The sequence below is a fragment of the Rhinoderma darwinii genome, chromosome 10 (genome assembly GCF_050947455.1).
Source record: "Rhinoderma darwinii isolate aRhiDar2 chromosome 10, aRhiDar2.hap1, whole genome shotgun sequence".
Classification (NCBI taxonomy): domain Eukaryota; kingdom Metazoa; phylum Chordata; class Amphibia; order Anura; family Rhinodermatidae; genus Rhinoderma; species Rhinoderma darwinii.
In genome coordinates, this window is record NC_134696.1 from 102,261,401 (window position 1) to 102,289,253 (window position 27,853).

The 27,853-nt window shown below is 42.6% G+C and overlaps 1 protein-coding gene across 1 annotated transcript; it reads left to right on the forward strand.

Moving 5' to 3' along the window:
* Window positions 1-27,853, forward strand: LOC142662300 (sodium/potassium-transporting ATPase subunit gamma-like). Its single transcript, XM_075840447.1, has 6 exons — window positions 1-298; window positions 15,320-15,355; window positions 16,305-16,379; window positions 24,731-24,764; window positions 25,705-25,745; window positions 27,042-27,853. The coding sequence occupies exons 1-6, from the start codon at window positions 268-270 to the stop codon at window positions 27,059-27,061; spliced, it is 237 nt and encodes a 78-aa protein (XP_075696562.1). The 5' UTR covers window positions 1-267; the 3' UTR covers window positions 27,062-27,853.

The following is a 27,853-nucleotide window of genomic DNA, read 5'->3' on the forward strand; positions in this document are numbered from 1 at the left end:
CTCCTCCTCCGCTCCCTCCCCACCTTAACCAGCTGTGTGACTTCAGGTCTGCAGTACAGAAGAGCGGCAGATACTACACCATATACATTATTGACATAGACCGTACACCGCTGCACCCGCTGGGCTCTGCTACATGCATTGACTCTTGGCATCGTGTCCACCCATGCACACACCCTATAGGACATCGACAAAAATCCTATAGATTGGCACCGCGCGCTATTCACCTCAGTACAGGGGAACTAGTGTCGCTCTCTCCTGCGCTACAGCATGGCTACCCCAACCGAAAGAAGCGGAACAGGTAAGACAGAGTGTGCGTGGCCCTAGGGTGCCCACGTGGCTGTCTGTGGCCCTCGGGTGCCCAAGAATTATTAAAATTTGGGCTCTAGAACCTGGGGTTGTTACACCTTGGTCCATGCGATACCCTTTTATAGGGTACAGGAAGGGTTAATTTTCTTTGTAATGGGTCCGGTGGGGTCTCTAGGGCTTTTCTTTTGGGTCTTGTGTTGGCCGCACTCTGCGGGGTAGACGTCTTCTCTGCAGCACGTTCCTCCTCCATCATTACTGCAGGTGCATTGCAGTGTCCCAGCTGAGCAGCGCTTCCTATGCATTGCTGCAAGCAGGAGCACGTGGGGTTAATAGCGGAATAGCAGGGGGCAGGCCAGAATACAGGGGGCTATTGACCATGCAGAATGTATGGAGGGGCAACGCGCAGGGTTTGGGGTCATTAGGGGTCTATTCTTTATCCGTATTATCCTATTCGCCGCCTTCTCGGTTCTTGTAAAGTCCTTTGCAGATATTAGGGTCACACTTTAAGGGTTCCACAGGGACGGGGTGTCTATGAATCAGGGGGCGCACAATGTGTCCTAGATTCAATGCAGAAAGATATAAGAAGGATCTGCTGGAGGGGCACTTGAGAAAGTGAAGAAGAGGATGAATGGTGAGAAGGAGAGGAAGGGGTTACTAGAAGGATTATTCTGTAGAACGCTGCAGAATATGTTATGGATTTTGATGATGATGGTGATGGTGATGAGAAGGATGATGTTGAGGATGATGATAGTAGTGGTGATGATGATGGTGGTCATGATAAGGATGATGTTGAGGGTGATGATAATAGTGGTGATGATAACGATGATGTTGAGGGTGATGATAATAGTGGTGATGATGATGGTGGCGATGATAACGATGATGTTGAGGGTGATGATAGTAGAGGTGATGATGATGGTGGTGATGATAAGGATGATGTTGAGGATGATAGTAGTGGTGATGATGGGGGTGATGAGAAGGATGATGTTGAGGGTGATGATAGTAGAGGTGATGATGATGGTGGTGATGATAAGGATGATGTTGAGGATGATAGTAGTGGTGATGATGATGGTGGTGATGATAACGATGATGTTGAGGGTGATGATAATAGTGGTGATGATGGTGGTGATGATAACGATGATGTTGAGGGTGATGATAATAGTGGTGATGATGATGGTGATGATGATGATGATGGTGATGAGAAGGATGATGTTGAGGATGATAGTAGTGGTGATGATGATGGTGGTGATGATAACGATGATGTTGAGTGTAATGATAGTAGTGGTGATGATGATGGTGGTGATGATGATGATACTGATGATGTTGAGGGTGATAATAGTTGTGATGATGATAGTGATGATGATGATGGTGGTGATGATAATGATGATGTTGAGGGTGATGATAATAGTGGTGATGATAACGATGATGTTGAGGTTGATGATAATAGTGGTGATGATGGTGGTGATGATAAGGATGATGTTGAGTGTGATGATAGTAGTGGTGGTGATGATGATGATGTTGAGGATGATGATAGTAGTGATGATGATGATGATGGTGGTGATGATGATACGGATGATGTTGAGGGTGATAATAGTTGTGATGATGATAGTGATGATAGTAGTGGTGATGGTGATATTTGTGATGATGATAATTATGTAGAGAGTGAGGATAGTAGTGGTGATGATGATGGTGGTGGTGAGGATACTGATGATGTTGAGGGTGATGATAGTAGTGGTGATGATGATGATGATGGTGGTGATGATGATGTTGAGGGTGATAATAGTTGTGATGATGATGATGGTGATGATGATGATGGTGGTGATGATGATGATGTTGAGGGTGATAATAGTTGTGATGATGATGATGATGGTGATGATGATAATGATGATGATGGTGGTGATAATAATAATTATGTAGAGGGTGATGATGATGATGGTGGTGATGATACTGATGATTTTGAGGGTGGTGATAGTAGTGGTGATGATGTTGAGGGTGATAATAGTTGTGATGATAATGATGATGAGTGTGATCATTTCTGTAAATGTTTTAGGGCACATTGTAATTTGTCCCCCCCCCCCCTTTGGTCACAGTAAATCATCAGGTGACCCCAAAAATCTTGTCTGTGGTGATGACCCAACTAAAGCACCAGACATAAGAGATGACACCACCCCAATCTAGAAGAGAGTTACCATTCTTTATAATCATCACTGGAGAATTACATTCAGATCAGGGGGAATCAGACCGGCAAGAAAATGTTTTAGGTTCATGAATTATTAATGCAAATGGGCTGTGGCTATAGATGGAAAACCTCATCTCTTGAGTGCCCTTCATCCCCAAGACTAGTTGATCATGGGGGATCCTGCTACTGGGAGCCCCCAAGATCAGCTGCCAGAGGGACCTATGGTACGGTTGCTAATATTTCCTATAGCGCCTCCGGAGGAATAACTAAGAATTACAAAGGTCCATTGATTTGAATGGCGGCTAGTGGTCCTCCAGAGGCATTCTTGGCATGGCTTGTGGCTTTAGAAAATTGAGGAGGACCTCTTCTAGGCTACTGCACCCCCTCTTTTAACATAACATACCCCAATAGGGTGATAATCTAATAATAATAAAGATTAGTACAATAAAACTGGCGATCTTTGAGTCATTTCCCATCGTTGTGTCCTGGAATGAGCTTTCAGGACTCTATTAGGAAGATATACGGCTTGGCCTGGAATGAATAATGGGGCTGCCAGCTGCTTAGGTTTCCCCCAAGGCTCCACACAGGGACTCCTGAAATAGGATCTTCTGAGTTCAACTGATCCGAAGAATAACGGATGCCCGCTGCCCCTCCCAGTGCCGTTCGGTGGCACCAGGCGCTGCAGATGCTTTAATGTATTCAGCAGTAATGAAGGCGCTAAACCAAACCGCTGACCTATAAAAAGACATAGCTTTACATTCATCCCAAACTAGCCACATCACCTAACTAATTGGCTCCGACTTCTCCTTCCCTCGTTTGGTCAGTCACCTAGCAACTGCTCGAGATCATATATTAGTGAAGGCATCTACCTTGAAGCATGTGTGGCCTCTTCTTCCATGTTGGTATCTTATTCTGCTTATGCCAACCCCACTTGTCAGGATATAGGATGAATTGCAAAAATGGCAAAAGACGCAGATGGAGGAGAATGAAGGATGACCTCAACGGACCTGTGTGAGGGGTCCTGATGCAACTGTAGATATAGGGCACTGTCCGGCCAACATGAGGTGAGGCCAAAGGTGGCAACGTCAATTGGGAGGTCTATATTGTTTCTTGACATCGTAACAGGAAACTTAGGAAAACCCTTGCTTCGTATATGGAAACCCATTGTCCTGGGTAAGAGCAGTATGCTGTCCAGATCTCTACTAAGTAGGCAAAGGCTTCCAGGCAAAGGCACACAGCAAAGCCTGGACGCCAGTAGATCTAATAGGAGCTCCACCATAGTGGTCATCTACTGGGAAGGGAATAAGCTTGTTTAAAATGGGTTTCCAGGGTAGGTTTCCATGGGTTTCGTCTGGTACTGCAGCTCTGGTCCATTGAATCGGGCTGAGCTGCAATACCAAACACAGGCTGTGGGCAGATGTGGCGCTGTTTTTGGAGGACAGCAGTCATGCTTTTTTCAATCCTGGAAACACCTCTAAGATATATTGCGCTCAGGACACAGGTCTTCTTTATAGGGGGTCTGGTTTTGAAAATCCTTTTTTAAATAAACCTATTAGGGGATTCTGGGATCAAAGGGGGGTAGGGTACTCCATTCAGGATCCTTATCTATAAACCAGAGAGGAGAATGTCTATAATAAGCGTCACATTTTCTGGAGGACCTGACATGTTTGTACAGTACAAAGACAGTCCATTAATTTTCAAGGGATCGGTGTAATGCTTCCTTCCCCCTGCAGTTGGTGAGTTCTTCATATTTTAGATCTTTGCCGTATCACCTGTGGTCATAGGAGAGCTAAGTTGAGTTTTGTAGATAACCTAGATGGAAGTTATTACTATTCATTGAGTACTGTGAGTTTAAGTGCGTATTTTTATGTACATGGCCTAGAAATACAGTTCCCATCATTAATTGCTTTATATTTTACAGCTCTGTGGTCATAGGGGAGCTTAGTTGAGTTATATAAATTACCTAGAGTACAGTTGTTATTGATATTTGTGGAGTATTGCTAGTTTAATTGAGTATTTGTATGTACATGACCTTAAACCGGTTGTCCAGTCACGGACAACTGATGACCTATCTACAGGGTAGGTCATCAGTATATGATTGGTGGGGGTCCGAAACCCGAACTGATTAGCTGCTCCAGATATTATGAAGAGTAAGCAGATGGCTCTGACTACTGCATAGTGGCCGTGCTGCAGAACAGCAACTCTACTCCTATTCCGTGACCGGAGCCATCTGCTTCCGGCATGGACATCCGGAGCCCGGAAGCAACCGGAGCAGCTGATCGGTGCAGGGTCCGGGTGTCGGACCCCCAAGTTCATATACTGATGACCTATCCTGTGAAATGGTCGTCAGTTGTCCGTGCCTGGACAACCGCTTTAAATACTGTCAACATAATTTAGTACTTTATGATTTCACCCTTGGTCACAAGGGAGCTTAGTTGAATTCTGTGATGTTGATGGCTTTCATATTTTCATATTTTATCCAACTTGGGAATCTGAAATTTGGTTTTATACTTGATGACATTCACAGATCCATAACATTTTTATTTTTGAGTGCACAGCTAGAGAAATTAACCATGTAGTGGTCAACAATCCCGACATAATTGAAGGTTGTCCAAACCAATACTCCCAATTTCCTCTTCTCAAGCCAATTGCAAATATCTGCTATGTAATCAATATCCCATCCAGTAACACATTAATGACATGACTATTAATCTGACTGGCAGACTGGACTGATCCATATTCCTTTTAGCTTCAGTTATTATGGAGAGTGCAACATTTTGGAATAAATCAATATTAAGGTTGAACTCAACCCAATGTAGCCTCGTGTATTGAGGGAACCCCATGACCTGGTCCTAGTGCAGAAGACATTATAAATTATCTGATAATCTCAAAAAGTTGTGGAAATAAACTAACAATAATCTATAGTACTTGATCAAGATGTTTCAGGAGGAGATGAAGGAACTAAAGATGAAATATAAAAAAAAACTATAGGCACTCAAGACAGCAAGAAGTAAAAAAATTCCAAAATTCCAAAAATATAACAACTGCAGACAAAGTGACGGGAGTCTAATAGATCTACTGAACAGAGTAATACTGGGATTGTCAATAACGAGCGCCGATCACAAACAATGACAGAACGATCGGCAATCATTAAAGGGAATGTGTTGCTAGAAAAAAATGTTGTTTTTTTTTAGTTAAACAATTAGTGTGTAGGTGATTAAACATTGTTCTATTTTTTTTTTTTTTTCACGAGTCAGGAAATATTATAAATTAGATTCTAATTTATATTTCCCAGTGCTGGTCACTAGATGGAGCAATTCCCAAAATTGCAGCATTGCATGTGGTAAAGCAACCACATTGCTTTATGCTGCAAAATTTGGGAAAACTCACTCGCTCTAGTGAGCTCTCAGAATCCCCCCCTCCTTTATCCTGGCTAGTGCCGGGAGAAACGAGGGGATTGACGTTAATCGACACATACAAAAATTGAGAAAAAAAATGTCAGCCCCCATAGGGAAGAAAAAGTAAAAAAATAAAAAAAAGTAAAACACAAACACACAAATAAATATAAAAGTTTTTAATAAAGCACTAAAAGCAAACTGATGTAAAAAAATTTTTTTCGTGACACTGTTCCTTTAAAGGATCTTTACATGGGCCAATGTAAACTGTATGCAAATGAACAGTCAATAAAAACGATAGTTCGGGCCCCATACAGTTTACATAATGTCAGCACCATATCCCGGTTTACGCTTGGATATCTATTGCCGACAATGATGATTTTCAGAGAAGCATAAAAGACTAAATCAGTCAACGAATAAGAATTTGTCAGTTGATCACTGCTTAGACAGAACAATGATCAGGAAGGAGCATTCATACGAATGCACAGAGGCATAGCTAGGTTCTCCAGCACCCGGGGCAAAGATTCAGTTTGGCACCCCTCACCCCTACCTCGTTCCGGACATCTCCTTCCCCCTTGCGATGTTTGTTTTCTCTACCAATCAATGACGTGTCATTTCTTTTCCACATTTTTTTCTATGTAACTCGAGCATAAAGCCATTTGTACATTTTACAAGCAATATAGTTCTATACACAACACCAGAACCAAGCTCATTACATATATACAGCACCAGAACCAAGCTCAGTACATAAATACAGCATCAGAACCAAGCTCAATACATATATACATCCCCAGAACCAAGCTCAATACATATATACATCCCCAGAACCAAGCTCAATACATATATACATCCCCAGAACCAAGCTCAATACATATATACATCAGCAGAACCAAGCTCAATACATATATACATCCCCAGAACCAAGCTCATTACATATATACAGCACCAGAACCAAGCTCAGTACATAAATATAGCATCAGAACCAAGCTCAATACATATATACATCCCCAGAACCAAGCTCAATACATATATACATCCCCAGAACCAAGCACATTACATATATACATCTCCAGTACCAAGCTTTGTACATATATACAGCACCAGAACCAAGCTCATTACATATATACAGCACCAGAACTAAGCTCAGTACATATATATAGTACCTTAACCCAGCTCATTACATATATACAACACCAGCACAAATACAGCTCAATTTAGTGCAACCCCTGCCATATAGGTTTGCACAAAAAAAAAATCATATCATAATCATAGCACCCATCATCTCGCTGCAGATTATACAGTGACTACAGTACTGATTAGAGGCAGAATAAACATTTACATTAAATGACTCACCGGTGACGTCTCAGATTCTAGTTCTTTTTCTCCATCCGGTCGAGACCTATATGACTTTTCTCGGTCACAGCCCATTTCTGCAGTTTGCCGCTCAGATGTCTTCAGCTAGATATGAGATAGATAGATAGATAGATAGATAGATAGATAGATAGATAGATAGAGTTTAATGGAGAAATGTGTTTTTTTATTAAATATATTACATAAAATTACTATTACTATTCTCCCTCTACAAATAAGAAAATATAAACTCCAGTTTAAAAAATTAGATAGACATAGGGAGCAGTATTATAGTAGTTATATTCTTGTATATAGGAGCAGTATTATAGTAGTTATATTCTTGTATATAGGGAGCAGTATTATAGTAGTTATATTCTTGTATATAGGGAGCAGTATTATAGTAGTTATATTCTTGTATATAGGGAGCAGTATTATAGTAGGTATATTTTTGTATATAGGAGCAGTATTATAGTAGTTGTATTCTTGTATATAGGGGCAGTATTATAGTAGTTATATTCTTGTATATAGGGGCAGTATTATAGTAGTTATATTCTTGTATATAGGAGCAGTATTATAGTAGTTATATTCTTGTATATAGGAGCAGTATTATAGTAGTTATATTCTTGTATATAGGGAGCAGTATTATAGTAGTTATATTCTTGTATATAGGGAGCAGTATTATAGTAGGTATATTCTTGTATATAGGAGCAGTATTATAGTAGTTGTATTCTTGTATATAGGGGCAGTATTATAGTAGTTATATTCTTGTATATAGGGGCAGTATCATAGTAGTAATATTCATGTATATAGGAGCAGTATTATAGTAGTTATATTCTTGTATATAGGAGCAGTATTATAGTAGTTATATTCTTGTATATAGGGGCAGTATTATAGTAGTCATATTCTTGTATATATGGGCAGTATTATAGTAGTTATATTCTTGTATATAGGGGGCAGTATTATAGTAGTTATATTCTTGTATATAGGGGGCAGTATTATAGTAGTTATATTCTTGTATATAGGAGCAGTATTATAGTAGTTATATTCTTGTATATAGGGGCAGTATTATAGTAGTTATATTCTTGTATACAGGGGGCAGTATTATAGTAGTTATATTCTTGTATATAGGGGTCAGTATTATAGTAGTTATATTCTTGTATATAGGGGCAGTATTATAGTAGTTATATTCTTGTATATAGGGGCAGTATTATAGTAGTTATATTCTTGTATATAGGGGCAGTATTATAGTAGTTATATTCTTGTATATAGGGGCAGTATTATTGTAGTTATATTCTTGTATATAGGGGCAGTATTATAGTAGTTATATTCTTGTATATAGGAGCAGTATTATAGTAGTTATATTCTTGTATATAGGAGCAGTATTATAGTAGTTATATTCTTGTATATAGGAGGCAGTATTATAGTAGTTATATTCTTGTATATAGGAGCAGTATTATAGTAGTTATATTCTTGTATATAGGGGCAGTATTATAGTAGTTATATTCTTGTATATAGGGGCAGTATAATAGTAGTTATATTCTAGTATATAGGAGCAGTATTATAGTCGTTATATCCTTGTATATAGTGGGCAGTATTATAGTAGTTATATTCTTGTATATAGGGAGCAGTATTATAGTAGTTATATTCTTGTATATAGGGGGCAGTATTATAGTCGTTATATTCTTGTATATAGGAGCAGTATTATAGTAGTTATATTCTTGTATATAGGGGCAGTATTATAGGAGTTATAGTCTTGTATATAGGGGCAGTGTTATAGTAGTTATATTCTAGTATATAGGAGCAGTATTATAGTCGTTATATCCTTGTATATAGTGGGCAGTATTATAGTAGTTATATTCTTGTATATAGGGGCAGTATTATAGTAGTTATATTCTTGTATATAGGGGCAGTATTATAGTAGTTATATTCTTGTATATAGGAGCAGTATTATAGCAGTTATATTCTTGTATATAGGGAGCAGTATTATAGTAGTTATATTCTTGTATATAGGAGCAGTATTATAGTAGTTATATTCTTGCATATAGGTGGCAGTATTATAGTAGTTATATTCTTGTATATAGGGGCAGTATTATAGTAGTTATAATCTTGTATATAGGGGGCAGTATTATAGTAGTTATATTCTTGTATATAGGGGCAGTATTATAGTAGTTATATTCTTGTATATAGGAGCAGTATTATAGCAGTTATATTCTTGTATATAGGGAGCAGTATTATAGTAGTTATATTCTTGTATATAGGAGCAGTATTATAGTAGTTATATTCTTGCATATAGGTGGCAGTATTATAGTAGTTATATTCTTGTATATAGGGGCAGTATTATAGTAGTTATATTCTTGTATATAGGCAGCAGTATTATAGTAGTTATATTCTTGTATATAGGAGCAGTATTATAGTAGTTATATTCTTGTATATAGGAGCAGTATTATAGTAGATATATTCTTGTATATAGGGGCAGTATTATAGTAGTTATATTCTTGTATATAGTTGGCAGTATTATAGTAGTTATATTCTTGTATATAGGGGGCAGTATTATAGTAGTTATATTCTTGTATATAGGGGCAGTATTATAGTAGTTATATTCTTGTATATAGGGGGCAGTATTATAGTAGTTATATTCTTGTATATAGGGAGCAGTATTATAGTAGTTATATTCTTGTATATAGGGCAGTATTATAGTAGTTATATTCTTGTATATTGGGGCAGTATTATAGTAGTTATATTCTTGTATATAGGGGCAGTATAATAGTAGTTATATTCTTGTATATAGGGGCAGTATTATAGTAGTTATATTCTTGTATATAGGGGGCAGTAATATAGTAGTTATATTCTTGTATATAGAGGGCAGTAATATAGTAGTTATATTCTTGTATATAGAGGGCAGTATTATAGTAGTTATATTCTTGTATATAGAGGCCAGTATTATAGTAGTTATATTCTTGTATGTAGGAGCAGTATTATAGTAGTTATATTCTTGTATATAGGGGCAGTATTATAGTAGTTATATTCTTGTATATAGGGCAGTATTATAGTAGTTATATTCTTGTATATAGGGAGCAGTATTATAGTAGTTATATTCTTGTATATAGGGCAGTATTATAGTAGTTATATTCTTGTATATAGGGGCAGTATTATAGTAGTTATATTCTTGTATATAGGGGCAGTATAATAGTAGTTATATTCTTGTATATAGGGGCAGTATTATAGTAGTTATATTCTTGTATATAGGGGGCAGTAATATAGTAGTTATATTCTTGTATATAGAGGGCAGTATTATAGTAGTTATATTCTTGTATATAGAGGCCAGTATTATAGTAGTTATATTCTTGTATATAGGAGCAGTATTATAGTAGTTATATTCTTGTATATAGGGGCAGTATAATAGTAGTTATATTCTTGTATATAGGGAGCAGTATTATAGTAGTTATATTCTTGTATATAGGGCAGTATTATAGTAGTTATATTATTGTATATAGGGAGCAGTATTATAGTAGTTATATTCTTGTATATAGGGCAGTATTATAGTAGTTATATTATTGTATATAGGGAGCAGTATTATAGTAGTTATATTCTTGTATATAGGGGGCAGTAATATAGTAGTTATATTCTTGTATATAGGGGGCAGTATTATAGTAGTTATATTCTTGTATATAGGGAACAGTATTATAGTAGTTATAGTCTTGTATATAGGAGGCAGTATTATAGTAGTTATATTCTTGTATATAGGGGGCAGTATTATAGTAGTTATATTCTTGTATATAGGGGGCAGTAATATAGTAGTTATATTCTTATATATAGGGCAGTATTATAGTAGTTATATTATTGTATATAGGGAGCAGTATTATAGTAGTTATATTCTTGTATATAGGGCAGTATTATAGTAATTATTTTGTTGTTTATAGGGGGCAGTATTATAGTATATTTACCTAGCAATGATATTATAAATTCGACTGGAAAGGGTCACTAAAATAAACTATACGGACAGCCCCTTTAAGAGCTTCTGCTATTTACATTATGTCATTGAAGAAGTAATTTTCTAAAATTGCTGCTTCAGTAAAGTGTACCTCCAAATCTCTCCAATGACCTTTCCTTTCCTGCCAATGACACGCCGCGTTTAGATGCTTTCTGCTCAATATTTCATTAATGCTGCTTCAGGTTCAGATATAATTTACTTGTCTGCTGGGATGTTGAAGGAAATGAATGTTCTAGTGATAGAAGAATCCATAAAAATTAACAGATAATTACTAGAATCATAGTAGTAGTAGTAGTAAAAATAATAATTAAAAAAATCCCCCAAAAAATAGAAAAAATAAATAATAATAATAATATTACGCAACATTTGGTCCGGGAGATTATACAATATTCTGAGCTTCCCTTTCCGTTCACCGCACATTTAGGCTCAGAAATCAGATATCTCCCAAAATGGACCTGATAGGTAGAGTGCGTCCCCGCCGCTGCCTATAATGTTGTGGTTAATGGACGGCTTTCCTGCGGCTCTTGTCGGGAGCAGTGGGGTGTGAATGTGCTGACTCAATGTCTTCCTACAAGGCGGTGAATGTGAGAAGCTTCACGAGATGCGCCGAGGATTCCCTGCTGACCTCTGAAGTCCCCAAAGTGCTGTCTATCCATCTCCATCCCCTCCCCCAGTCTCCATTCAGCTTCATTTATTTTTGAGCTTTTAGTGAAGTTATGGAGCATTCATTACAAAATCTATTGTTTCATGCCTGAAAAATGCCATATTTTTATTAAAAGCCCCACTCACAAGGTATAAAAAAAAAGAAGGGCAGGTCTCGTAGCAAAAATAAAGATGCCCCAACCTCTTCTTTACTGGGGTTAGAGAACCCACACCAATATTGATCCCTCATAGGAACAAGGGTAGCAGGACCCTTAGACCATTTCTTCTTTTGGGAGACGGTGATAGGGCCAATCTGAGTTCATAGGCCCCATAGCAGAAAGGATGAACAAGAATATATACCATCGACGTTGACTGTGCAGTTGTCATGGGTCATATGGGAAATGGGGGCTCCAGGTGGAACCCATGGCCCTTACCCATGGACATAGTAAGTCAGTGCCGGGCTCCTCCTCTCCATGGGGACTAACATGTTAGCCAATAATTAAATAGGTTTTCCACCTTCTGAAAATTGATGTCTTATCCACCGGATAGGTTACCAGTATATCAGCCGCTCCGGTGGCCGCAGGCCACCGGATGTTATGGCTTGGCCGCTTCCAGCACGTACGTCCGGTGCACGGAGGCACCGGACCAGCTTATCTGTGCGGGGTCCAGGTGTCGGACCCCAACAGACCATGTACTGATGACCTATCCGGTGAATAGGTCATTAGTTGTCAGAAGGTGGAAAACCCCTTTAAGACCCAAATCCAGCCTGAGGTTCTTACCACCTTACCCCCCTAAAGGGGTTTGTGGGGGCCCTGAGATATTGTAGAGGTTACCAATGTATGTACATCCCATGCAGCAGTAATTTCCAACCAGCGTGCCATGGGGGACCCCTAAAACTACATGATCAATGCAGTAAATGGGACAGCTCTACAACCAGTTTCCATTAAATACTTCCATACAGCATGGCGGCATGGTACGTCATTGGTGAATGGGCTATTTTAGCACTTGTAGAAGGTTTATATTATTCATATTGTCTAGCACAAGTCTTAGATTTTACATTTGGGGTCTTAAATTTAGAGCCGGTTCCACTGCTATTCGTCCTGATTAACTAAAAGCTGACAATTGCAACAAGCCGGTTTTTATTTTCGGTCTGATTTCAGAATAGCAGCATGAAATGATATGCACGTTCCCGCCGCTTAATTCAATCTTCGACTAGAAGGTCTGATACTAATTAACTTTGTTTTGCTGCATAATTTGGATTTCAGTAAACATCTTCCAGCTCTTGCTCTCTTCTGCCCCCAGTGGTGAGCGGTGGAATAGCAATCATAATATTACACTTCAAAGACTCTGATCTGGGTCGTAAAACCGTACAGGAAAAAGTGCAGCCATTAGATTCCTGGCACTGGGCTAAAAGTAGACTCAGCCACTTAGCAATTCAATAAATTCTAGACTTTTTCTCCGGTCCTCGGAAAAAAACGCTCTTAGGAATCCTTAAATCCCTTTGCACTCTTGCCGTAGTAGTCCTAGACTTTTCTTTGCCTTGTGCACTGCCTAGACTCTTTACTTAACCCTAAATGTATTGATTCAAAGCAGTGGAAATGTCACCCTATTTTCATATTCACACTGTGCAATCCGGACTGACGTCACTATGAAGAATGAGCCAATCGATCTGCCCAATCTGATCATGAGTGAATGAATTGGCAAATTATCGTCTTCCATGGGACTCCAGAAACCATGACTCGAATGGATTTTTATCGGATATATCCGATAATTCCCAATATACAAGTGGAAAATTAATTCTCAATGTCAATTAATTTTTTTTTAACAATCTCTCTCCATGATGGGTAGAAAAAGAAGTAGTCCATCAGCCTTTAGGGTGGAGCCAATGTTATGGCATATACTGAAACTTCTAACTGCACCACGTATATTGTGTATGTACCTTATATGTAGGGTTATACATAGAGAAAAGGGGTGCCCATAGCAAAGAGGGTGCCTCCACCCCCCAACACCCTTAGCAAATGTTGTAAGACCTGTAGATAGGGGATCCCTGAACAGGTCCTCACAACCCATTGGCATAAGGATGAGCCCAACATGGGCTGAGCCCCATCTCTCCAGGTGCCCTATAGCAGCTGCCTCTTTGGTACAGAATAGAATTTGGAGATCTTTGATTGGATGGTCTTGAATGGTCAACAGAAATATTGTAGAGCGCAATAGCGTCCTTTATCACTGATATTCACAGCTTCTTCATATTCATAAGCTAAGGTCATGAACAACGGTAATGAAAGGAGCCTGGGGAATCCTATGACCAGAAGACAGAGTTCTCCTTTAGGTTCTAAGAGCAAGAACCTCTGTGAGTTAGGAGGACACTTATCTCCAGGAGCCATTTACATATTAATATATTTAAATACCAGGGTAAATGTGAACTTCACCCTTAAGGATCAGTTGTCGCTCTTTAAGGACATCAAGACTTGAGGCAAATTTAGCTTCATACCAGTATACACTTTAATCCCTTATATCATTGCTGGAGCCGTAGAGTGACCAAGAAGACTATGTACAGTGTGGAGGCTCCATTACAATGGTCTTAGACAGTCCATGGGGTGGCATGTTAAGAAATAACTCACCATAGGAAGATTGACCATTTGGGCATCAATAAGTGCCCTAGGACCCATTACCAAAGGGGCCACAACCGCTGGGTCAGATGCAAGGTCTTAACCCGTTTCAAGTTTTTTATAACTCTGCTGGTTGGTTACAGGGGTCTTTAACCATTATTGGTTAGGGGCTCAGGCCACTCTCAGTCCACCCTTGTAAATGCCTCATTCCAGCCAATTGACCCACCCTACTGTCATTGGTGTCACCAAAGAAGGGAAGAACTGGCAGATGGCTGAGCAACCAATGGCATCTATAAATCTAGATCCACTAAACAATCGTCTAATCCTAGAAAGCGTCCTCTTAACCAATCAGATGCAACGGCTTCGTAGACCTACTAGTTTTTGGTGCCTCAGTTGCTTCAGTGGTGCCACCGGAGAATTGAGGGTAGCCAAGATGGGCAGATATCTCACTAACCCTTGGCATCTATGAGTAGATTTATTGATGATCGCCTGAGTATTTACCACTAGACAAACTCTTTACAGTCAGGGTATCTTGAGGAGACACTAGCGAAGTACCCTAATAAATCGATATTGAAAGAAACCTTCTAAATGACTCCCATCAAACCATCCAACAAAGAAGTCTGCTTGACCAATCAGAAGCACAGGGTCATTTGCCAAAAAGCATCAGTGCTGCACATTTTGGGACCAGTGCCCCATTGCATTCTAGTATTTTCATGGAGGCCATTACTAATTGATAAATTTTTATGTAAATTTGTAATGTGTGTGGGGGAGGGGCTATGTGGGAATAATAATGAATAGATCATGTGATCATTATATTATTATATTACTGTCTTTTCTGTCTTCCTTGCAGTTAACATATATGGAAATGAAGACCCCTTTGTCTATGGTAAGTAGATGCCTTCTAGACCATTGGTGGTAATGTCTATTAGATAAAATGTTTCTTGAGCAAAATAATCCAACAGATTTGCCCAAATCTCCCAGTTCATAGACTAAAAACAGTGAATAGATTTAAAAATGTTGCCAAACGCGCCAACCACAGACGTGTCAATTCACCCAATTTATCCTCATCACAGACAAAAGGATTCAAGAATTGGCAAAATTTGTATTGGGGAATATATTTCTACTAATCACTTTAAAACTAGGGGTTCCCCAGATTAGTAGGAGATGAATATGGAAGATAACAGGACCAGGTTAAAGAAAAATCTGCCATAAGGTGCCCAATCTGAGCCTGGGTTTCATCTCAAGTGTCCCAAAGTAGAGCGCTAGGTTCACCCAATGTTTACCATTGGTTTCTATTGAAGTGTGACTTGTGACTGGATGCATTAAATTGTGAAAAAATTTCAATTTTTTTTGACACCCAATTTCACAGTTCCTTTCACGTCCTACCCAAATAATACTGCAATACAATGCCCAAATAATACTTTCATCTAGTGCCCACATCATATCACCATATCATGATCAATTAATACCAGCTAACAGTAAGACACAGTATTGTGAATAATACTGCCATACATTGCCACAATTATACTATAATAGAACCTATAAAAAACTCTGCCTCAGTGCATTGATCTCCATCATTAGAACTCGGGGCAGTGTACATTATACGGGGTACATATATGGGGTACATTACAGTGTTCTGTAATGAGAAGGGGCTCCTAGAGACACAGAAATCTTGTCCCAAGGTCAACGATATGCATCCAAATACTTCAACCCCCTTCCTTTATTAGAAGTGTTTTTGGCGGGAAGATAAGTAGCTGCTTGTTGTCGCACTCCGCCTGCACGTCCTGCCTTCCCCGCTTTTCTCCACATCACTAACTTTCTCTGATTTCCTTTAGATTATGATACCGTAAGAATGACCGGTCTCGTTCTCGCAATTGTCATGTTTCTACTGGGGATCATCACCGCTATTAGTAAGTATCTTCACTGCTTATCCATAATGGGTTAAAGGGTCATGGACACGGCCAAATTTAAAGGGCTCCTCCAGTTTTATATAAATGAAGCTTAATCATTGCATAATGAAAAGTTCTGTAACCCCTTTATAGATTTTAGCCGTCATTTACCCAATTTGCGTCACTTTAGTGGTGGAAAAAGTCACAAATTTAGGTGTCCGTTTCTGGCGCGTTCCTCTTCAATTTTTTGCATTTTACTTCTACGGTTTTCTGACGAAGACTGGAGTATGAAACACAATTCTTAGTACATCCGGACCTTTGTGTTTCTATTCGGAGTATTTTCAATATCTCAGCTTAATGTTAGTGAATGGAAACATTCTCATTTACACCCAGAGGCTGAGAATCGGTCTTAAAAATGCACAGCTCACGCAGGTGTATGGCTCGTTACAGTGTAGCAGATCTCTGGTCTGATAAGCACTTCAGCTGTGTGAGCAGTACATGTTACAACAGGAGAGGCATGTGTGCTGCCCAAGTAGGACATGCTCTACTTTTGACGGAACGGAACAACGGATCCGCCAAAATAACGGAAGTGTGCACGGGGCCATTGAAACGAATGGTGCTATCAGTGACTAAAACGGATAGCACCATGCCCACTTCAGTTTTTTCCTTCAGGGTGCTCTCCGTTTTTTTCACTGATAGCACCATTCATTTCAATGGGCCCATGCACACTTCCGTTATTTTGGCGGATCCGTTGTTCCGTTCCGTCAAATGTAGAGCATGTCCCACTCTGGTCAGTGATTCCGTGACCATAGAAGTCAATGTGTTCATGAAATAAAACGGACGGCACACGGAAGGTTTCCGTCTGCCGTTCGTTTTTTACGGATCCGTTTCCCTAGCAAGGGCAGGGCGTGCCAAAGTTCACAGACTGGGACATGTGACCAGTTCAAATAAAGTTCAATACCTTCCGTTTTTTTAACGGAAACACGGAAGCCAATCGGAAGCACAACGTCCGTTTGAAACGGAAACAAGGAACGGACACTGAGTACACACGGAAACCATAACGGACCCACGGATCGGTGAGAAACGGCCGTGAAATCGGTAATGGAAGTGTGCATGAGGTCTAAGCGTGTGAACATACCCTGAGGGTCAGTTCACATGTTGCGTAAATACTGCGGACTTTGCACAACGGAATTAGTTGTGGAAAATCCGCAGCAAATCCAGGAGCAGTAAAGTGGATCTCATCCGGACGCTGCGTAAATACTGAGCGGAAAAAAACGCTCAGAGATTGGGGAAGTAAAACCCACAACAAATAGCAGATGTTGCTTTTTTTGATTCGGGTTGCAGAGATTCCACCGCAAAAAAACGCCACTCAGATAAAAAAAAATCTTATACTTACCCAGAAGTCCGTGTTCCTCCCTCCAGCGCAGTCTTACAGGCTGTAGCGGCGGTCACATGGGATGAAACATCATCCCAGGAGGCCGGCCTGCATGACGTCAGAGGGCCGGCCTCCTGGGATGGCGCTTCATCCCAAGTGATCGAGACTGCAGCCAATCACAGGCTGCAGCCATCTCCTGGGATGAAATGTCTAAGTGCTGCAGTTTTCCGCACGGAATTCCCTGCGGCACACAGAACGGATACGCTGCGTGCTTCTATGCAGCGTATCCGCCCCATGTGAACTCAGCTAAAATTTGTAATGATGGGGGTAGGGAAACAGACAAGTGAGCCCTAATCTACCCGCCACTCAGTCCCTGCCTACTTGCAACGACCCGCCCTAGGCGACGGGGTACAACTGGGCGACGGTCCCTACGCTCAGTAAGTGCACGAGACAAACAGACAAGGGTACACAAAGCTAAGGGAAATGGGGCAGTTGCCCACGAATTCCACCCCCTCAGGGGTGAGAACGGGAACAGGAGGTTTCCTCGAGGGAGCCAAGGACGGGGAGCAGCGTTTAAGGAGGGAGGCATGAAACACGTCGTGTATTCGAAAAGATGGGGGCAACTCCAGTCGGAAGGAGACAGGATTGAGGACTTCAATGACCTTATACGGCCCAATAAACCGGGGAGCAAACTTCTTGGACGGGACCTTAAGGCGCAAGTTCCTAGACGATAACCACACCAGATCCCCGACTATAAACAAAGGGTTAGCAGAACGTCTTCTATCAGCCTGAGTTTTTTGTACGCTCTGGGACGCCTCTAGGTTCTTCTGAACCTGGGCCCAGACTGTGCACAGTTCACGATGAACGACCTCTACCTCGGGATTGTTGGAACTACCAGGTGAAACGGAGGAGAACCGTGGATCAAACCCAAAATTACAGAAAAATGGGGAGACCCCTGACAAGTTACTGACCCGGTTATTAAGGGAAAATTCGGCGAGGGGAATGAATGAGACCCAATCATATTGACAGTCAGAGACAAAACACCTTAAATATTGTTCTAGAGATTGATTAGTCCTCTCAGTTTGGCCATTAGTTTCAGGATGGAAGGCAGAGGAGAAGGACAGATCAATCTCCAACTTTTTACAGAAGGCTCTCCAAAACAAAGAAACAAATTGTACCCCTCTGTCAGAAACAATATTGACAGGGGCCCCATGGAGACGCAGGATGTGTTTGACAAACAAGGTAGCTAACGTCTTAGCATTGGGTAGATTCTTGAGGGGCACAAAGTGGCACATCTTACTGAAGCGGTCTACTACAACCCACACCACCGACTTGCCTTGAGATGGAGGCAAATCAATGATAAAACCATGGAGATATGGGTCCAGGGTCTCTGGGGAATGGGCAAAGAACATAGTAAGCCCGCTGGTCGGGACCTGGGAGTCTTGGACCTAGCACAAACCTCACAAGCGGCGACGTAAGCTTTAACGTCTTTAGGCAACCCAGGCCACCAATAGTTTCTGGCAATGAGGTGTTTGGTACCCAGGACGCCTGGATGACCAGATAGTGCGGAGTCATGATTCTCCCTAAGTACCCTTAGCCGGAATTGCAGGTTAACAAACAGCTTGTCCTCAGGAAGGTTTCCGGGAGCTGAACCTTGATCGGCCGCAATTTCAGAGACTAAATCAGAATCAATAGAAGAAATGATTATACCAGGAGGCAAAATACAAGTAGGATCTTCCTCCGAAGGAGGGCTGGCCATGAAGCTACGCGACAGAGCATCGGCCTTAATATTTTTAGACCCAGCCCTATAGGTAACCAAAAAGTTGAATCTGGTAAAAAATAGCGCCCATCGAGCTTGTCTCGGGTTTAGCCTCCAGGCAGATTCTAGGAAAACCAGATTCTTGTGGTCGGTAAGGACCGTTACCTGGTGCCTATCCCCCTCCAGGAAGTGGCGCCACTCTTCAAATGCCCATTTAATGGCTAAGAGTTCGCGGTTGCCAATATCATAGTTACTCTCAGTGGGCGAAAATTTCCTGGAGAAGTAGGCACAGGGACGGAGATGGGTGAGGGACCTGGTACCCTGGGACAAGACAGCCCCCACTCCCACCTCGGATGCGTCAACTTCTACGATAAATGGCTCCATTTGGTTGGGCTGAACCAGCACCGGGGCCGAGATAAAGCACTTCTTAAGGACCTCAAAAGCCTGGACAGCCTCAGGAGGCCAGTGGAGGAGATCAGCACCTTTGCGAGTGAGGTCCGTAAGAGGCTTAGTGATGACCGAGAAGTTAGCAATAAACCTCCTGTAATAATTAGCGAATCCCAGGAAGCACTGTAACGCCTTCAGGGAGGCAGGTTGGACCCTTTCCGCCACAGCCTGGACCTTGGCGGGGTCCATGCGGAATTCATGAGGAGTGAGGATTTGACCCAAAAATGGTATCTCCTGTACCCCAAACACACATTTTTCAGTTTTCGCAAACAGTTTGTTTTCCCGAAGGACCTGGAGCACCTTCCTGACATGCTCAATGTGGGAGGACAAGTCCTTGGAAAACACAAGAATGTCATCAAGGTACACTACAAGAAATACCCCCAGGTAATCTCTTAAAATCTCATTTATGAAATTCTGGAAGAACGCAGGAGCATTACACAACCCAAAGGGCATGACGAGGTATTCGAAATGACCTTCGGGCGTGTTAAACGCAGTCTTCCACTCATCCCCCTCTTTGATGCGGATAAGGTTATACGCCCCCCGTAGATCAAACTTAGAGAACCATTGGGCCCCCTGAACCTGATTAAAGAGATCAGGAATCAAAGGAAGGGGATACTGGTTCCTTACAGTGACCTTATTCAAGTTACGGTAGTCAATGCATGGCCTAAGACCACCATCCTTCTTCCCTACGAAGAAGAAGCCAGCACCTACTGGAGAAGTAGAGGGGCGAATGTAACCCTTGGCCAGGCATTCCTGGATATACTCTCTCATGGCTTCACGTTCGGGACAAGAAAGATTAAATATCCTACCCTTAGGGAGCTTAGCTCCTGGTACCAATTCGATAGCGCAATCGTATTCTCTATGAGGAGGTAACACTTCGGAGGCCTCCTTAGAGAAAACATCAGCGAAGTCCTGAACAAACTCAGGTAGCGTGTTCACCTCCTCAGGGGGAGAAATAGAATTAACAGAAAAACATGACGTACAACATTCATTACCCCATCTGGTAAGATCCCCAGTATTCCAGTCAAAAGTGGGATTATGCAACTGCAACCAGGGAAGGCCTAGAACCAAATCGTACGATAATCCCTGCATCAACAGTACAGAACACAGCTCCAAATGCATGGAGCCAACAAGGAGTTCAAAAACAGGGGTATGCTGAGTAAAATAACCATTAGCAAGAGGAGTGGAGTCGATACCCACTACCGGGAGAGGTTTAGGCAAATCAATCAAAGGCATAGCAAGAGACATAGCAAATTCCACAGACATGATATTAGCAGACGACCCTGAATCCACGAAGGCACTGCCGGTAGCAGACCTACCACCAAAAGAGACCTGAAAGGGAAGCAAGATTTTATTATGTTTCATATTTACGGGAAATACCTGTGCGCCAAAGTGACCTCCCCGATGATCACTTAGGCGCGGAAGTTTTCCGGCTGCTTATTCTTACGCCTAGGACAGGTGTTCACTTGATGCTTGTCATCCCCACAATAGAAGCAGAGACCATTCTTCCTGCGGAACTCTCTACGTTGTCGGGGGGACACGGGGGCCCCGAGTTGCATAGGTACCTCCGAGTCTTCCGTGGAAGAGCGAAGCAACGGGACCTCGGGAGGCATCATGGGGGAGTCAGAGGGGAAAACACAAAAACGTTCAAGTTGTCGTTCCCTGAGACGTCGGTCAAGTCGTACCGCTAAAGCCATAACCTGGTCAAAGGAGTCAGAAGAGGGATAGCTAACTAGCAGGTCTTTCAGGGCGTTCGACAGGCCCAACCTAAACTGGCACCTTAAAGAGGCTCTGTCACCAGATTTTGCACCCCTATCTGCTATTGCCTGTGATCGGCGCTGCAATCTACATTACAGTAACGTTTTTATTTTTTAAAAACGAGCATTTTTGGCCAAGTTATGACCATTTTCGTATTTATGCAAATGAGGCTTGCAAAAGTACAACTGGGCGTGTTGAAAAGTAAAAGTACAACTGGGCGTGTATTATGTGCGTACATCGGGGCGTGTTTACTTCTTTTACTAGCTGGGCGTTGTGTATAGAAGTGTCATCCACTTCTCTTCACAACGCCCAGCTTCTGGCAGTGCAGATCTGTGACGTCACTCACAGGTCCTGCATCGTGTCGGCACCAGAGGCTACAGATGATTCTGCAGCAGCATCAGCATTTGCAGGTAAGTAGCTACATCGACTTACCTGCAAACGCCGATGCTGCTGCAGAATCATCTGTAGCCTCTGGTGCCGACACGATGCAGGACCTGTGAGTGACGTCACAGTGCTGCACTGCCAGAAGCTGGGCGTTGTGAAGAGAAGTGGATGACACTTCTATACACAACGCCCAGCTAGTAATAGTAGTAAACACGCCCCGATGTACGCACATAATACACGCCCAGTTGTACTTTTACTTTTCAAAACGCCCAGTTGTACTTTTGCAAGCCTCATTTGCATAAATACGAAAATGGTCATAACTTGGCCAAAAATGCTCGTTTTTTAAAAATAAAAACGTTACTGTAATCTACATTGCAGCGCCGATCTGCTGCAATAGCAGATAGGGGTGCAAAATCTGGTGACAGAGCCTCTTTAAGGCAGGGTCATTCCACCGAGAAGCTACGCACCACTTCCTAAAGTCAGCACAATACTCCTCAACAGGTCTCTTACCCTGACGTAAGGTCACCAGCTGACTCTCGGCAAAGGCAGTCCTGTCAGTCTCGTCATATATGAGTCCGAGAGCAGAAAAGAAATGATCAACGGAGGAAAGTTCAGGGGCGTCAGGAGCCAAGGAGAAGGCCCACTCTTGGGGCCCTTCCTGGAGCCGGGACATAATTATACCCACCCGCTGGCACTCAGAACCTGAGGAGTGAGGCTTTAAGCGAAAGTAGAGCCTACAACTCTCCCGAAAGGAGAGAAAGGTCCTCCGGTCCCCTGAGAACCGGTCAGGCAACTTGAGGTGGGGTTCAAGAGGTGAGGTGAGGGGCACTACCATGGTAGCGTCAGGCTGGTTGACCCTCTGAGCCAGGGCCTGGACCTGTAGGGAGAGACCCTGCATTTGCTGGGCCAGGGTCTCAAGGGGGTCCATAGTATTGTCAGGGACAAGGGTAGACTAGGTATAGGGCTTGTGATTATGTAATGATGGGGGTAGGGAAACGGACAAGTGAGCCCTAATCTACCCGCCACTCTGTCCCTGCCTACTTGCAACGACCCGCCCTAGGCGACGGGGTACAACTGGGCGGCGGTCCCTACGCTCAGTAAGTGCACGAGACAAACAGACAAGGGTACACAAAGCTAAGGGAAATGGGGCAGTTGCCCACGGCAACACCGTGAGCAACAGAGTGGTGAACGAGCCGAGTCAAACCAGAAGTGAACGAGGTACCAAACGCAGAGCAGGAGAGTAGTCAGAAAGCCGTGGTCAGTATGAAGCAAGGTCAAATAGTCAGAAGCTGTAGCTGGGCCAGGAAACCACACGAGAAGAATCACAAGCAAAGGAGGAACAGGAAAGGCAGGTATAAATAGACAGAGGGCGGGAGCTAGCTCCGTCTGGCCAGGCTGTGATAGGCTCTCCCACTCCTAAGCCTGTCATCCTGAGTGGTGGAAGATGGAGTCAGTCTCAGAGACATAGACTCAGGTGCAGACTGGTTACCTATGGGCGTATACACAGAAGTTGTGCCTGGCAGATCCTTTACAAAATTACCTCAAATGCCTCGAAGTGGCGACCAAGACCTGAAAGACGCAGAAGGAAGCGGGAAACTACCGTTCTAATGAATCGAAGAATAGCCGAAACGGCAAAGGCTCAGCCGATGATCGCCTCCAGAAAGATCAAAGAAGATCTGAAGTTACCAGTGATCTGCAGCAATCACATGACGATCAAGTGAAGCCGAGTCACCAGCAAGAACTCCCCGCAAAAAAGACGTGTCCTGAATAGGTTAAACTTTGCCCCGGAACACGTTGACTGCCCAAAGAGAAATGGCGCAACATTTTGTGGACTGATGAAAGCAAAAATGTTCTTTTTGCGTCTGGAGGCCACAGACAGTTTGTCAGACGACCCCCGAGGACTGAATTCGAGCCACATTACGGTGAAAACGGTAAAGCAAGGTGCTGCAAAAATCATGATATGGGGAGGTTTCTCATGGTGTTGGGCCTATTTATCACATACAAGGGATCGTGGTGCTTCAGAGTTTGCCTGCTGTTGCGCGAATCACGTGCGTCACACGGAAGTGCCTCCGTGTGGTGCGCGTGATTTTCACGCACCCATTGACCTCAATGGGTGCGTGATGCGCGAAAAACGCAGAAATATAGGACATGTCGTGAGTTTTACGCAGCGGACACACGGACACACGCTGCGTGAAAATCACTGACAGTCCGCACGGCCCCATAGACTAACATAGATCCGTGCGAGGCGAGTGAAAAGCACGCGCGTTGCACGGACGTATTACACATTCCTGTAAATCCGCCCTAACACAAACTGGATAAATGTTGTTATTGTTTTGATTTGGAATTGAATGTATAATGTCTAATTCTCTAATTGCGCTATTGATTCCGTCGGAAAAACGGAAACCTGCCGGAATGGTGACTAACGGAAACCATTAGCAATGTTTCCGTCACCATTGATATCAATGGTGATGGAAACGGAAGCTGTGGTTTCAGTTTGACTTTCCGTTGCGGGGTTCACCCGACGGAAACCTCCAACGGAACCCCGGAACGGAAAGCGAACGCTGATGTGAACAGGCCCTTATTCCGTGTCCATGTTCTGAGATCGTTTATAGAATTATCTGTTACTATTTCTTTTCTGTTATTCCACAGGTAACAAATTCAAATGCAAACAAAGGAATGCAAAGTAAGTGATAAGCCCCGCCCCTTGCCCCACCCCTGCTTAAATATCCCGGCTGTTTTCTATCTTTACTTCCGATTAAAACTCTTTGAAAAACAATTCTTCCAGACAGAACATTTTCTTGCCCGCTCCTTGATGCCCTTCCTGCTGGGCAGGAAGAATACAGTATAACAGCGCCAGTGTGATACCATTCCCAACAATAGCGGCTTTTACAGACAAGTAATTGTTGTCAATCTGCCCTCAGCGAGCGGTCGGCTCTAAGATAACCCGCTGCTATCAGAGGCATCACACCTGCTGTGCCACTTTCTATAATGAATTGCCCAGTCCTTTCATGCCAGCCGACGCACGCTGCAGCGGAGGCTCAGACAGAATTGTTATTCCTATAGAGGACTGTCTCCCGCTTTGTCTGTTATTTATCCTCATTACATTTTAAATGGACCTAAATCATTAAAAGCAGCAACAATGGCGTTAAATACGTGGATTTAATGGTCCCTCTACGTGTCACGGGTATAAAAAGCTTCAATTTTCTAGACCCCCGGAATCCCTCTGCAATAATAATAGTATCAATATACATTTTGTAATTTAATAGAATCACTAAGTCTGCCACCAGGGGGCGTAATATTGTAGCAGTTCATCAGCCGTGCCACATTACAGCAAGGCAAATATGAAATGCTGTAAATTATTTGGTCATTCTGTACAGCGGCCACCAGGGGGCAATGTTTGACACCTTCAGCAGCTTTGCGGTTTACAGTATTGGCGTCTGCACTAATGTTTCTAGAATCGTATCCTGGGCCCTAGATATAGTTTCCTGTATGGTTCCTGCAGGTCTCCATCTATATAGGGTGGCGCTGATCACACACACGACAGGCAGAACTGTGCATGGCCGACGCGCTGATTTTTATTTTGAATGTTTAATATAAAAAAAAAAAAATTGTTTTTGTCTTAGTGGATCCCAGTCTGACGGACGGCAGCCTCTACAAACTCAAAGTAAGTGATGACCGGAAATCCTTAAAAGGGTTTTCCACTTTGTCAATCCCTTTTTGTTAAAAAGGGCCACCACTGATTGACTGTTCACAAGGTTTCCTGTTTCATTCACCAGCAGCACCACCACAGGGAAAATGAGGTATTACACAGTTCCTATTAAAATCAATAGGCTGTTAGTGTAATGTACGGGATGCGCCGCATCCTCCAGAGGTAGACGCTCTTTGTAGCTGGTAATAGACGGATGATATAGAAAAAGGGACCCCCCCCCCCTCTATGAATTTGCCACACCACGGTTTATAGGGCGGCACATAGGAGAATGACATTTATTCCAACCCCTATTTTATAATTATATCTTTGCAATGTTCTAACCACCCGATCTCTACAGACGTAGGGGATGGTGCCAGATTTACTGAAGGGGGATGGTACCAAGATTTTTTTAAGAGAATAAGGGGTAGTGCCAGGTTTCTTGAAAGGGGTGGTGCCAGATTCTTTAAGGGGGATGGTGCCAGATTTCCTAAATGGTGATGTGCCAGATTTCTTGAAGGGGGATAGTGCCAGATTTCTTGAAGGGGGTGGTGCCAGATTTCTTGAAGGGGGTTAGTGCCAGATTTCTTGAAGGGGGTGGTGCCAGATTTCTTGAAGAGGGATGGTGCCAGATTTCTTGAAGGGGGTGGTGCCAGATTTCTTGAAGGGGGTGGTGCCAGATCTCTTGAAGGGGTGGTGCCAGATTTCTTGAAGGGGGATGGTGCCAGATTTCCTGAAGGGGGATGGTGCCAGATTTCTTGAAGGGGGTGGTGCCAGATTTCTTAAAGGGGATGGTGCCAGATTTCTTAAAGGGGGTTGTGCCAGATCTCTTGAAGGGGTGGTGCCAGATTTCTTGAAGAGGGATGGTGCCAGATTTCTTGAAGGGGGTGGTGCCAGATTTCTTGAAGGGGGTGGTGCCAGATTTCTTGAAGGGGGATGGTGCCAGATTTCTTGAAGGGGTTGTGAAAGATTTCTTAAAGGGGGTGGTGCCAGATTTCTTAAAGGAGGTGGTGCCAGATTTCTTAAAGGGGTGGTACCAGATTTCTTAAAGGGGGTGGTGCCAGATTTCTTAAAGGGGGTGGTGCCAGATTTCTTAAAGGGGGTGGTGCCAGATTTCTTAAAGGGGGTGGTGCCAGATTTCTTAAAGGGGGTGGTGCCAGATTTTTTAAAGGGGGTGTTGCCAGTTTTTTTTTTAAAGGGAGTTGTACCAGATTTATTGAATATCCATTGTTTAATGTTACCAATTTCTCCTTGTTGTATCCGTTTCTTTCTCAGCTCCTGCTGGAAGCGTATAGTCATCAGTCCTCCATCCCTTCATTTCTGCTGCTGGATTCAGTCTCTGGACTCCACCCTCAAGATGTAACGATGGAGGAAGGATAGAAAGGAATTTGCCCCCCTCCCATCAACGTCAATGTCCCAGATAGCGTGTTCAATGCATGTCTGACTCTCCCCTGCCTGACAACCCCGTTCCCACGACCAAAAACACACAGAGCTTCCATCCCCCCTGCTAGAAGACTGACTCCAAGACACCTCCAACCCACCTCCCAATACACAGAGCAAGAGGCACAAAGAGATTCAGACAGGGGGCGCTATAACAGACACTTTATATCCACTCACTGACTCACTCACAACATCTAGGGGGTATATTCTCCCATATTTAGAAGTCTTAGCACAAAGCTGCAGGCTACCTCCTCCCCCTCCCCCTCCTCGTCGTCTAGAATGTAGAGAATTGGACAGATTCTTAATTTTTTTCTCAATAAAAGGCGATTATGGGTAATAATATTAATCTATAAGGCCAGTGCTCTAACGGGTCTGCTTGGCCACTGACCGCCAGAGTCTATCGCCGCTGCTCTCCTGCTGGTCTCTCTTCCAGGGTTGAATGGGTTGATTAGGTGGACAATGGAAAAAAGTGACCCCCTTTAAATTATTTGTATATAGCATGTGACAGAAATATATATCTATATTAATAAATGGCTGTAAGAGGATAGATCTATATATAATATATGCGCATGGATAATATATGCAAATTAGTCTTTCTTTTTTGCTCTTCTTCCCCGGACGCGCCAATAAAACAAGTTATTTCTATA

Coding starts and splice junctions, on each gene's coding strand:
- LOC142662300 (XM_075840447.1), top strand. CDS start 268: ATGGCTACCCCAACCGAAAGAAGCGGAACAG. Junction 16,380..24,730: donor GGGGATCATCACCGCTATTA/GTAAGTATCTTC, acceptor GTTATTCCACAG/GTAACAAATTCAAATGCAAA. Junction 24,765..25,704: donor TGCAAACAAAGGAATGCAAA/GTAAGTGATAAG, acceptor TTTTTGTCTTAG/TGGATCCCAGTCTGACGGAC.